At 44.6% G+C, this 12,882-nt stretch overlaps 1 protein-coding gene across 3 annotated transcripts in view; it reads left to right on the top strand.

Annotated features, from left to right (window-relative positions):
* The window catches only part of DPF1 (double PHD fingers 1), a 504,909-nt gene that overhangs the window by 469,287 nt on the left and 22,740 nt on the right, over positions 1-12,882 (top strand). For all 3 annotated transcript variants that reach the window (XM_085625765.1, XM_085625764.1, XM_085625763.1), the window contains exon 9: positions 5,556-5,668. In XM_085625765.1, the coding sequence (XP_085481891.1) occupies positions 5,556-5,668 (113 nt within the window). The remainder of the gene's footprint in view (positions 1-5,555; positions 5,669-12,882) is intronic.

Genomic DNA, 12,882 nt, shown 5'->3' with positions numbered 1-12,882 from the left:
CCTGCCGTCTGATTTCCCTGCTGCCCACTGTAGATCCCTGGATGTTGTGTCCAGTGCCCTGTCTGCTGCCCCTGTCCACTACCTCTGCCCTGCAGCAATGCACAAGAGCGTCTACCTACACAGTTGGAGCACTCGTGGCGGAATTGGCAGTACTCTCTTGTACATTGGCATTTCTTAAAATCCCAGCAGGTCCCAAGTTCCCCACCCTGCGCCTTGGCCAACATCTCCACCCCTCCTCGGGTGGGGCAGGGCTGAAAGGGCTGGTATACCAAAGACACGCCAACTGAACCCATTGTCTACTGATAAGAGATTGGTATCGAGCTCCCCCCACATTGCCTCAGGGTCCCATGCTAGGCGTGCATGGAACTTCTCGTCGTAATGCACCCAGGCATAACCTCCGTATGTAATCTTAGCTCACCTGATCACATCTATATATTTGAAAAGTGACACGCACCTCTGGGGTATTTTTCGCAATGTACACTTGCAAAAATTAAGAATATCGCCATAAAGTTCTAAATTGTTGTCGGCATCTTAGTCCATTTAGACAACTGATATTCCTCCTCCTTTTAACCTTCTTTCACTCTAAGTTCCCTATGGAGCAGTTTCAAAAGCTCCACATACTCCCCTTTCCATTTCTTTTCTTTGGTTGCCAACATCAAGTTGGCACCCAGGGCTTTTGTCACCCCCATATATGGTAACTTCTTTAGTTTTAAGCTCTTTACTCTCTTTGTTACCTGCGTCTGGTGATCCCACATTCTCCTGTATTCCCCCCTCCTTTATCCTGCAGCGTGACCTGCTCCCCCTTAGCCCCTTGTCCAGTCGTCCCTTCTTTTGACCTGTCACCTTGCCCCTTCTGACACCACCTGTGCGACCTTGACTTTTTCCTCGGAAGGTTGTGCCTCTGTACCCACCCCGGCATCTTTGACATACAAACCTTTCCATAACTGGATGTCTTCCTTGCCCCAGTCTCCCCCTGCATCCAGCCCAATGGAGACTTTGTCCCCGCTTCCCTTTACCCTGAAACACTTAGTGCCCTTACCTAGAGTCAAGGTCGGCCTCCACACGGGATCCAGCCGCCTGACCAGTAGCGAGGGGAGACCACCATCTGCTGCTTTCGCACATGCTTCCTGATTATCGTGACACTCCTGTAAAACACTAGGGACCATCCTGTTATCTGTACCACCCTGCACGAACCAATTGGGCACCACCTGTGTCCCTCTTTTACAGGGGCATCATCATCCATCACTTCACCTTCTGACAGGCCCAACTCATTGTAATCTAACAGTGGTTGAACCTCCACGAAATCCCTCTGCCCTGTGGAGTCTACGACCTGTGTATCTGCACCACATTCCGCATTTTTTGCCAGTGCCGCTGCACCTGCTGAAGTACTCCATGGGGCCGTGGTATGCCCTCCTGGCCTTAACCCTGCTTGTTGTCATTCCTCGCCTCTCGCATCCACCCCAGGAGCGGACGCGACCAGTCCAGTTTGATGCACTGCCACACCAGGCCTTCGCGAGGCATTGTGGAAGCCGGCCGCCCTACACCCTGCCTTCTCTTCCCCGTAGGGTCCATGAGACTCATAAAGCTCTCCAGAGTTTGCTTGACTGCTGAAAAGAAGAGATGCAATATAAAGGGGAGATCCGTCTTGCCGAGGTTAATACTCCTGCCTACCTGATTGTCGTCCAATTCAGGAACCCACAGCTGTGCTTCCAACTGCCCTAAGACCTCCTCCATTTCCCTCTGCTCCTGCTGCCCCAGTGTGTCGCTTGCCCCTGCCCTGCCCTGATTCGCCCCTGCCGAGTGTCTCCCCCACCTTGCCAGGATCGTGCCCCTCTCCTTATCCCTCCACATTTATGTCTATTGTGGTGTCTTAACTTCCAGCCCCCAAATTGCCCATCCTCATCCCCCCCGACCCCCCCTCGCAATCCTACTCTTCCTCATTGCCCCATTCCCACATCACTGCCACCAATGTTGACCTATCTTCTCACACATGGCCCCTTTCTTCTCCTGTATCCTGACCTGTACACCCCCACCTCTCCTGGCGGGGAAACTCGCTGTGTCTTCCTGTCCTCACCCAATCCCCTACGACCAACATGACTGCAGCTGGGCGGAGGCCCTCTCTAACCCCCCCCCCCCCCCCCCCCCCCCACGACAACGACACTTTGGGCCAGTGCTGAATGAAATTGCCTTCGCCTGCTGACTCCTTATCCCCCTGCCAGCTTTCGCACTCTCCCTTGTCCTCCCACCCCCGCCACTGTATATGTGCTGTGGGAGCCCTCCGTGCCACTCTGCCCCCACTAGTTGTCCATTGTGTCCTCTGGGCCATGCTGCACTCCTTGTCGCCCTTTTTTACCCACTGGTTCGTTGTTTTCAGGCCTCCACAGCTGGCCATTTGTGCTGCCAATGAAAACCCCAGCCCTCCCAACGCGTCCTCTGGTCTGTGTCGGAGCCCACAGACTTGCCCACTTTGCTCCCATGATGCATCCCCTCCCCCTGACGTACATCTCGCCCGTTTGCCTTTTTATATCGGAGGCCGCTGCCCATGCGGCCTCCTCAAGGTGATCCTGCTGCTTCGCGGCCTGAGCTGCCTGCCTCCCACGTGCCCCGTCCCCTGCCAGCCATAAATTCTAGCATGGGCCGCCGCGCTGTAGCCCGCCCCCAAGGGTACCTCAGACCAATCCAGGGGCCGCTCTTCTGTCTCGTGAGTGGCCCTTACTGCCTACCTTGGACTTCAAGTCCTCTGGCCTCTCGCTGCGCTGCAGTGAACACTCCAAGATTGCTGCCGCCACATCGCTAGCTGCGAGAAGTGCCAGGCGCGCCATGTCCCGCGAGCTCAGTGTAAGGAGGTCAATGCGACCTGTCGCTGAGAGCAGGCTCATGGCCTCTTTCACTCGTGCATCTTCCATGACCACAATTATTCTTCTCCCTATCCGCTAAACGTACTCAAAGGTCAATTTATGCTACAAAAACACTGATCTTGGTCTGGCCACTGTGTCACCTTTCCAAAATGGTGACAGCTAAAATGGGCAGTTATATGTTGGGCTACAAGCTCATCAGGTAACAGCCCAAATAAAGCCCATATGCCGCCTGGGCTGTTCCATTTACCCAATCCACCCGTGGGAGGGGCATACTTCCCAGCGGTCGGCTGACCCCCAAAGCCCTTTATGAGTAAAACGATACATTAATAAAAAATAAACTAATGTGAGCTCAGTTTGACTGTGTGCTGTGCAGACTATGGGGAGAGAATGTGCGCAGGGGCGAAGCAGTGACAGAGATGGCATCCATCTTGTCTAAGATCATGATGGTGTTTTACACAGAAATGTGACAAAACTTAAACACATTATTAACACGCTTCATTTGAAAGACAATTACACTATATCAGTCTGTAGATGTTAAATCATGTGTGAAAAGGAATATTAAACATTATTAAAGATATGCAAAAATATAAATCTATGAAATACTTTATCAACGTCTTGCCTACCAGCAAGTTGTCTGGATGCGAAAGACCTATTTTTTAAATGATAGTGGACATACACATTGCCCAATGCTTTCCATTGGTTGCTTTATTGTCACTCTCCTTTGCTTATGTCTTATTCCATAGATTCCGCATCTTCTGTTTGTTCATTCTATGGATTATAGCCTCTGTACTAATCTTTTGATTGACTTGTATACTTCCACTGCTCAGTTTTCAAGAACAACTTTTTCCTTTTTGGACAAGCACTTAATGATACTGCACCTGTTTTCCAGCTCTGTTCCTTGTGGGTTTTGCTCCTGCCAAATACCCACCACATGTTCAGTGTTTCTCCCTCCCTTGTGAGCTGATTTCTCTCATGTGATTCTCTCCACCAACTCTCATTCTCCAGGTTGCGCTTTCCTCCACCCGTGTTGATTTCGCCCTCGTGTACTGCTTTTTCTTTCTCTCTCTTCTCGTGTGGTTCTTCCATGCCAAAATCCAAATTTTTCTTTTGTTCTCTTCATCTCTTTCTTCTCCTTGCCACTGTTTTATTCTCCCCCTTGTGTGCTGCTTTACCGGTCCTCTTCCCATCTGCTCTGTCCACCCACTGTTCTGTTGTCCAACACTTAATGCCCTTTTTAGGTCTCGCCGGACCCAGCGCATGCGCTGGTCTGGCGAGACTTATTGAGAGGGCTCCAAAAAGTGCTACCAGGCCAGCCTAAAGCTACAGTGCATGGGCGCGGGCGCGTGTGCCGCGCTTGACCGGGATTACTTTCACTTTCGCGGCTGCACGGCCGCTGGGCATAGCCAATAGGTCTCGCTTTTGGGACCTTATAAGTATTTAGTTATGCAACTGTTGCATGGCTAAACACTTATAAGGTCCCAAAGGTGAGACCTATTGGCTATGCCAATGCTTGTTTATTTTTATTTTGTGCTTTTATTTACAGATTTGCGGTTTGGATCATTAACTAAAAAAAGAAACATGTCACCTGTGCCATTCTGTAGGAGAGCAAATATGTGGTGATGCATGCGCACACTTGCAGGATGACATGACTGACAGTGATTGCGTCATTGCACTTTTTCAGTCTTTCTTTTACTTTTTGTCGATGCTGCACAGCACGTGCAAACTGCATTGCCAAAACCAGTAGGTCCAAAGGCAAGACCTACTGACTCTGCAAAAGCTTGTTTTGTTTTGCACTGTTTTCATTCTGCATTACTTTGGGACACATGTACAAAAGGTTTTAGCGGTCGCAAACAGAGAATCGGACCGTTTGCAACCCCTTAATAGCCTTTTGAGATGGACTAACCAGATTTTGTGAGTCCGTAACGTATTACCGAATCGCAAAACAGGGTTTGCGAGTCGGTATTAGGAAGGGGCGTATTAAGGGCGTACCTTCCTGAAAGCAAGTCGCAGTGGATGTATGAATGTTTTACGACCGGAATGCGGTCGTAAAACATTTGCAGTTTATCGATAACTTCAAGTAGTTGGTATCCCAGTCGCATATGGGAAGTGGTCCCCAGAGGACTGGTTACGAAAACGTTTTTTTCAGAGGTGGCAGTGGTCACACGGACCAGTGCCTACACTTAAAAAATGAAAAAACAAATTATTTTTATTTTTTTAAATGTATCCCATTTTCCTTTAAGAACAATGGACTGCATTTTGTTTTTTTGAGCCTTTATTTAGTTTAAAAGCAAACACAGACAAGGTGGTCTGCTGTCCCCAGCAGGCCATCATTCATTTGTTTATAGCAGATCCCAATGGGTCACAAATCGCGGCCTCTAGCATGAATATTTATGAGGTAGGTCCATTTGTGACCCACTGGGAATGGCTAAATGTGTCTGAGAACATAAGTACATCGCTGTTTGCGACTTCCTAATTTCGATTCGCAAAGATTAGCAGTTAGGAGGTCTCAAACCGATTTTCGTGGTACATGTGGCCATAAGTGGAGATGTAGCTTCTAAGGCATTCTTAGAACAGATAGAGATTTTTGGCTTCCTCCAAAGTGAAGTTTACGATTGCTTTCAACTGACACGTTGAGATGCTGCAGTGTTGATTAACTTAGCTAACGCGTTCTTTCTGCTGTTGTGTTTTCCATTGTAGGTCACCCATCCTGTTTACAGTTTACAGTAAATATGACAGCGGCTGTACGAACCTACCGCTGGCAGTGCATCGAGTGTAAATCGTGCAGTCTTTGCGGCACTTCAGAAAATGATGTGAGTACAGGCAGCATGCCAGGACATACTCAAATGTAAACAAGATGTCAGTGAAGTCATCGAATGGGAAGGTGCTGGGCCATGTTATACACTACACCTTAAGTAATATGCTATCTAGGTGTCGTTGTAAAGTACCTGTAACATAAGGTTATCTGAAAGTTTGTCTGAGAGGAAGCTTATTTCCTAATGTATGAATGAGAAAACACTAGTCACAGTTAAAATGTCAATTGCATGACCCAATCATCTTAGCCAATGTATTCTTGACCCCTTGTAGATGTTTAGAAAACAACGCCTTATCGATGGGAATATAAGCCTACTTCCATTTTGTTTCCAAATCCCTACGGGTGGATTTTGCCTTCCCAAATGAAGGTTTGTCTTAAGCCCCGATTCCAAGTAAAAAGCTAAATTCCGAGCCCAGTGCAAACGCCTGTGTTTCTTTTCAGGGCTGGGAATACCGCAGTTTTCCCCTGAGAGATTTTGCTTGGTCAAACTTCCTGAAATTTGTTGGTAGGAAAGTGATGAAAAAAAGGCAAACAATTTGGCGCATTAAAATACTGTTACGCCTCATTTCCAAGTGAAAAACTAGGAATAGAGTGTATTTACTGTACAAGAAGTTGGCACTGGCGGGAATCTTCAAATTAAATATTATTGTCCACAAAGACTGTCAAATTTTATATTTGGTGATTACTGTTGATGATTATGTTACAACATGCATGAGGCAATGTGCCAACAATGCCCTTGGTAAGAAAAAATAATCAAAAATTGTGATGGCTTTGTACGATCAGAAAGTTACAGCACTACAGTGATGCCAAGGAACGGTATTTTGGAAGAACCTTACACATAGGACCAGGAACAATATCAATGGGTTTGCTAGAAACTGTATCCTTCAAAATGATGACTAGCCCCCTGGTTATTTTTTCTTGGTATTTTTGCTCATTATCATGCAATCAACAAGAAGTTTATCCTGTTCTGTAAAAAACTCCTTTGGTGATTGACCAAAAATTATACGATCTCGACACTAGCAAGGCAGACATATCGAATCTATATGTTTTAGTAGAGTTCGTCTGGATTAAGCATCCCTGATCATTTATGAATGCCATCTGGCTCATCTAAGTGGCTTTGATTACCCTGAGTAAGATTCATGAGTAGCAAAGAATGTTTGTGCCTTTACAACTCTTTTTATTAAAGTTTCATTAAACTTATTTTATCAAAGGTGTTCTCTACCACAATTCTACAGAGTTTCAAGTCAAACTAAGTAGTAGGTAGTAGATTTGCTAAAAAGCTTTGATTTGTGAGGGTTCTACAGAGAGGAGAAACGAGCTGAGCATAGAGATAAAAGTACTACATTTTGCCTTGGCAAAATTCCGTACCAGTAGCACCTTCCTGCCATGAACTGTCGCAGGCAATCCTGCCTGCATCAGTCCATGATAGGAAGGTATGAGGTGTGCCTTCAGGGTGTCAGAGGTGCACCTGCTCTGAGCATTCGCATGTCTGCATTTTGACCAGTGTGTGAGCATTGCTACATCGACAGAGAAATTTGACAAGTGTTTTCTGAGGAAGAAAACCTATTTCATTTAAAATGGCTCTGCATTGTTGGAATAATCACATAATATCTCAGCAGGCCTACTGACATATCATCACACTCCACATCGTCTGTTTAATTTGGATTATTTAAAGGATCAGTAAGCAGCGGCAGTCGCTGCAGGTAATCGCGGTGGGGCGGGCGGTGGGGATGTCGAAAGACAACAGAATAAGATTTATTTATTTAATTATTTTTCGCTATTCGGTCATCTGTCGACTTCCCTCTCCTGCCCCGCCACCGCTTCACCGCGCTTACCTGCACCGAACGCTGCTATCTGTAAGATTAGTCACTTGTTAAATACTGATCGAAAGTCGATTGCAATATAAAAGTTAGATTTTCCTTTCAAAACACCAGTATCAAATCCATAAATACTGAATAGATTTTTGTGTTAAGATCTGCTTGCATGCTTTTTGGGATTGCATTTTTACTATACCTTGTGTGTGCTTTGTGGTTGCTCAGGGAAACCTGTGTTACAGTCAAGGTGTAGTCCACAGGCCGGCAGGTCGTATCAGTCCCAAAACACCAGAAAGACACTATTTGCTTAGTGCAGTATTGGTGTTTGGCACAAGTTAGTCTTCGTTTTGTATCAAGAATTAAGAAGCTTACAAAAGGTGGCTACAGTACAGACCATCCTTTTCTGGAACAGGTCATTCAGTCTATCTCCTTTCAATGAGTTTTGACTCATCGAGCCTTGACACCAATATGAATATGATAACCATGCAGGTATCAGGTTAATGAGTCTTCCCGCCTTTCTATCGTGTTTTATTAGAAAAGATAGGTTCATGAATTGCCTGCTGAAATCATATTTATATGTGTGTATGTGGTTTTTATGTAGCACAAACCTAGCTGAATGGCACTCTATGCTATCCTAGGCACTTACACAGTCCTTGAGTGACAGGAATGGTTTCAGCGAGCAAATGTGTACCCTTACTGCTTCATGATGAAGTGTTCTCTAAAAAGGTGTGTCTTCAGCTCTTTTCTAATTTGGAGCATAAGACTAACTTGTGCCAAACATACCTGCATGGTTATCATATTCATATTGGTGTCAAGGCTCGATGAGTCAAAACTCATTGAAAGGAGATAGACTGAATGACCTGTTCCAGAAAAGGATGGTCTGTACTGTAGCCACCTTTTGTAAGCTTCTTAATTCTTGATACAAAACGAATGGAGCAGTCTTTTTTTTACACTTTTTAGTCTCCAGTTTGATGATGCCTTGGTTGTGGCCGGTGCCAAGAGCCACCGCTGTTGGTGACATTTTCAGCCAAATAGGATGGGATGCCAGTTAGTTGTGTAGATGATTCTCTAGCTTTGAACGAGGTACAAGTTGGCAAGGGCAGCGACAGGAGTTCCACCAGAGTGGCGTTGATGTCATATTTCTTCAGGCTCTTGATGAGCCGTGCCACTGCTCATAAGATGCACTTAAAGTGGACAAGTGTGGAATCTGGGAGACCATGGAAGAGAGCATTTTCACAATACAGATACAGTTGTGTGAGTGCTTGAATGGCAATTCTGAAGCGGCTTTCTTTCTTGGAGAAATGGTTTAACTTTCTTTAGTAGAGCCATCTTGGTTTTCTAGGTGATGTAATCCTTGACAGTGAGATCGGTGTCAAGGGTCAATCAGTGTCAAGAAGCTGGCTTTGGGTGAAAGTTGGGGTTCAAATCCATCCAGGTTCATAACATCCGGACAGGTTTGGGGTCGTTTTATCTTGTTAGTGATAAAACGCAGACATTCTGTTTTGGTTGAGTTAAACCCAGGTAGATGCTGGATATCCAGGTCTGGATGAAATGCAAAAAATGTTTGAGACATTGGATGTCTGGAGTAGGTTAGACTTGGAAATACAGCTGGGCATTGTTAGCATATTGGTTAATTTTGATTTTGTTATCTGTGTGCAGAGCCCCAAAGTTTCCATGTAGAGGCTGAAGATGACAGATCAAAAGATGGAACCCTGGGGAATTCTGCAGATGATCATGATTTTCTGGGATCTGGAGGTGACTGTGTAAATGAATTGATGTTGGTTGGGTAGGTCAGAGGAGTATTTGTGAAGGACATAAATCTCATCCAAGACATCGGTGTGGGTGAGGGTGGAGTGATCACTGGTATCTAGGCAGCTGAGAGTTCCAGTAGTATCAGGAGAGACATGAATTGTCTTTGTCTATGGTCAGGTCTCTAATTTGTAAGGTAGCTGTCTCCATGTCCAGATTGAGAATAATGTAAGAGATAGTTGTTGATATGGTTTTGAAATGGTGCATAAACTGTTTTTTAAGTCTCGCCTGCTTGGCGGCTCAACCTGTTTGTTTGTGAAAATACCTATTGCCAGCTTACAGTGGGCTTAGAACCTGCCCATTGCTTACCATTGGTGGCTCTATTGTTACTCTCATTTCTTCCCATTTATTTTTTTTCCCTCCGCTTGTGTGGCTTTTCTTTTATTTCTTCCTGTGTTTGTCCCTAATATGGAGCAGTGCCTCATTACTGGTGTCCTTCATCTGCTGAATTTTCAAGCACTACTTTTTCCTTTTAGTTAAGCACTCCATGAGAGCGCATGAGTTTTCCAGATGTCTCCATTGTATTATTATTTTTTTTTAAGTTCCCACAACCTTTATTGATGCCAAGAGTTTTTAAACACAGCATGATGCCTACATCCCAGGCGGGCCGGCAAAACAGATTGACATTCCACAAAGCATTATAGGCGGGGAGAGGTACACAGCAATCCGCCTACAACCACATTAGGCTGGCCCCGTCAGGTGGGAGATGTCTCTCTTGTATGCTTCTTTTCCCCCTTCCATGCTCTGTGTTGCTGTCTCTCCCCTGTGTACTTCTCCGCACCCCCTCTGTGCGCGTCCGCATGTTCCTTTCTCACCCATGTGCTACTCCCTCCGCATTGTGCTTCCCTTCCCGCTCCTCTCCAGGTTGCTCTTTCTTGCCCATACTGTGTATTCTCCCTGCCCTCTGTGTTGTACTCCCACCGGATCCTCTGTTTTGCTTCCCCCAGCCAGTCCCTCTATGTTGGTTCCCCACCTACTTTAAAAAACACTTTTGTACTACTTTTCTTTAATTTACTTATTCAACTCGTCTCTTTACATAAAAAGAAAAAGAAGCTCTGTAGTCTTTTTGAAGGCAAGCACATGCGCAGTGCACACGCCTACAAATTAATGCATCTGGTTGCATTATAAGCCTTTCAGCAATTATTTTCCTACCCTTTTTAGCCATTCTGCACAGCATTGCAATAGTTCCCAAAGGCAAGACCTACTGTCTTTGCTAATGCTTGTTTAGTGATTTTGTGGATGAAGGGTAGATGAATAATAGGCCGATGGTTGGCAAGGCTCTCAAACGTCTACTGTGGAATTCATCAGGAAAGGGAGGGTCTAACCTATCTTGAGTGCGTTAGCCAAAGAGCTCCTAAGTGAGTGAGGGGGCGTTGATGTTTGTGAGTAAAGGTGAGAGAGCTTCTCCAGAGTGGGATTTGATGAACGATGATGGTAAGATGTCATCTTTGTAGGTGGCGTATTTGAGATATTTGAGGATGACCATTTTGAAATGCAGCGCGGAGGAGTGGATGTCAGAGGTAAAGAATGCTTGGTGATCTGCTGTAGAAACGTCTGTATTTTCTCATTGAAGAAGTGTTTGATGGCATTGCAACTGTCTATGGAGTGTGGTAGAGGAGGGCCAGGCAGCGGTTGATGGGGTGCTTGATCGTTTTAAAGAGTGTTCTTTTTCTACTGACAATTTCATTGATGGTGTTCGTGTTGTACTTTGCTGATGTTTGACATCTAATCTGTGTCTGACGTGGAGCAACTGTTCTTATATTTTCTTTCCTGTCTCCAGATGGAGTGCTTGTTGTCAAAGTAAAAGGTACTGAGAGGTTGACGTTGCACATTTGTGTTTTAGTTGGCTCCTAGATCTTCACTTATTTCTAGTTGCTCAAAAGGCTGTTTACGTCATAACATGGAAGTTAAAGGGTGAGAGATGAATTTGACCCGTAGTTTGTCTATGTAGAAGTTTTGGAAGATCTGAAGGTTTGTTCTCATTTGAGTTCAATTTAATGTGTTGGTTGGACACTGATCAGCGTGAAAAGGTTAGCTACTTCAGAAATGTCAAAGTAAGCGATCATCCTGAGGTCATCCATAGCTAAAGTGAGGACCAGTTCTGTAGAGCAGCAGCTTGGGTAGGGGCTAGTATATTGCTGTCTTCAATAAATCTTTGTAGTAGTTTTGTTATAACTTTCCCCAATAATTTGGATTGATAAGGGAGGAGAGATATTGGTCTGTAGTTAGACAGGCTATTTTAGTTTAGGGTTGGGTTTTTAAACAAAGGATGAGTACTGACTTTCTTGCTAACAGTAGGTATTAGACCCTGTGGAAGGGAGGTGCTAGTGATGGTTAGAATGGTTGGGGTGAGGGTGGTTTTAAATCTTTTCACGACTGAGGCAGGGCAAAGAGCATCAGGGGACCCTGAAGGTTTACTGGCATTTATTGGAGAGAGAGACTCTCATCATTGGAGAGCAGAGACGATTGGGTTGGATGGAGGTTAAGCTCTGACTCAGGGATCTCGCCTGCACTGATGAGAGTGGGCCGGCTCTGATTTATTTTATCTTGTTTGAGAACAAAGTTGACTAGGGAGTCCAGTATTTGATAATAAGGGAATTTGTCAGCTGGTTCATGGTTTTGAATGGCATATTCACATCTTTGAAGGTCCTAAACATGTTTTGAGAACAGAAGCTTCTTTTTGTTTTGCATACCAAATAGATGTAATAAAGGATATGAATTAAATAAAGGAGTTTATCTTGTTGATCTCTTGATTCTTTCTCTAATTGTGTTCTAGCTTTTTAATTTTCTGTTTCTCCTCTCAAAGTTTACTAGAGAACAAAGGGCAGGATGCATATTTAGGTTTGATGTTTTTTATACATCGGGCTGTGGTACCTAGGGCTTTGTATAGGACTGTGTTTAATGTATTTAAAGCATCTGTTGTGTTTGTATGCAGAATTTCAAATTGAATGTTAAAAAATTAGAGGAACTGGTCCTAATTAATAATTATTTTATTGCTTTTTAGTGCTAAGATTGCTTAGTTTAGACTTAGCTTTTGTAGTTTATTGATTAAAATGGTTAAAAAAAAAAGAGATCTCTCAAAAGGATTTCTTTCATCTTTTGGAATATAATGTCCTTAGTGGTGAACATGATAAGATCCAGAGTGTTACCTGCTTTGTGCAAAGGACCGGAAGTGAGTTTGATTAGTCCAAGGCTAATTAACTGTTCTGTCAGTTTGGAACAGTAGTTCCATTAAAGTAAGTTTTTACATCTATAGGTTAATGGAGAGGAGGCAGTCCGCAGGTTTTAGAATTATCAAAGTTATTGTCATCAAGGTGGAATTAACGCTGATTGTCCTTAGCTTATCTTAGAAAAGGAATTTGATATCTTCTGATCACAACTTGGCTTTAAAAAGGGAAAGGAACCAGGAAGTACCTTGAAGCACACTGATAGTGACAAGAGAGTTGGAAGACAGAAAGCAGATGCATGGTGACGAAGAGTATGGATGTATGAATAATGTAAACCTAGGCATGAAGCAACGGTGCACTGTACAATTCAAGGGTGTTCTGTATCTAGGGTAATAAAGGGGGGCTTGGGAGAGTACGATTCA

The sequence above is a fragment of the Triturus cristatus genome, chromosome 9 (genome assembly GCF_964204655.1).
Source record: "Triturus cristatus chromosome 9, aTriCri1.1, whole genome shotgun sequence".
Lineage (NCBI taxonomy): Eukaryota > Metazoa > Chordata > Amphibia > Caudata > Salamandridae > Triturus > Triturus cristatus.
Note: the sequence above shows the minus strand (reverse complement) of the source record. Positions and strands in the feature narration are given on the sequence as shown.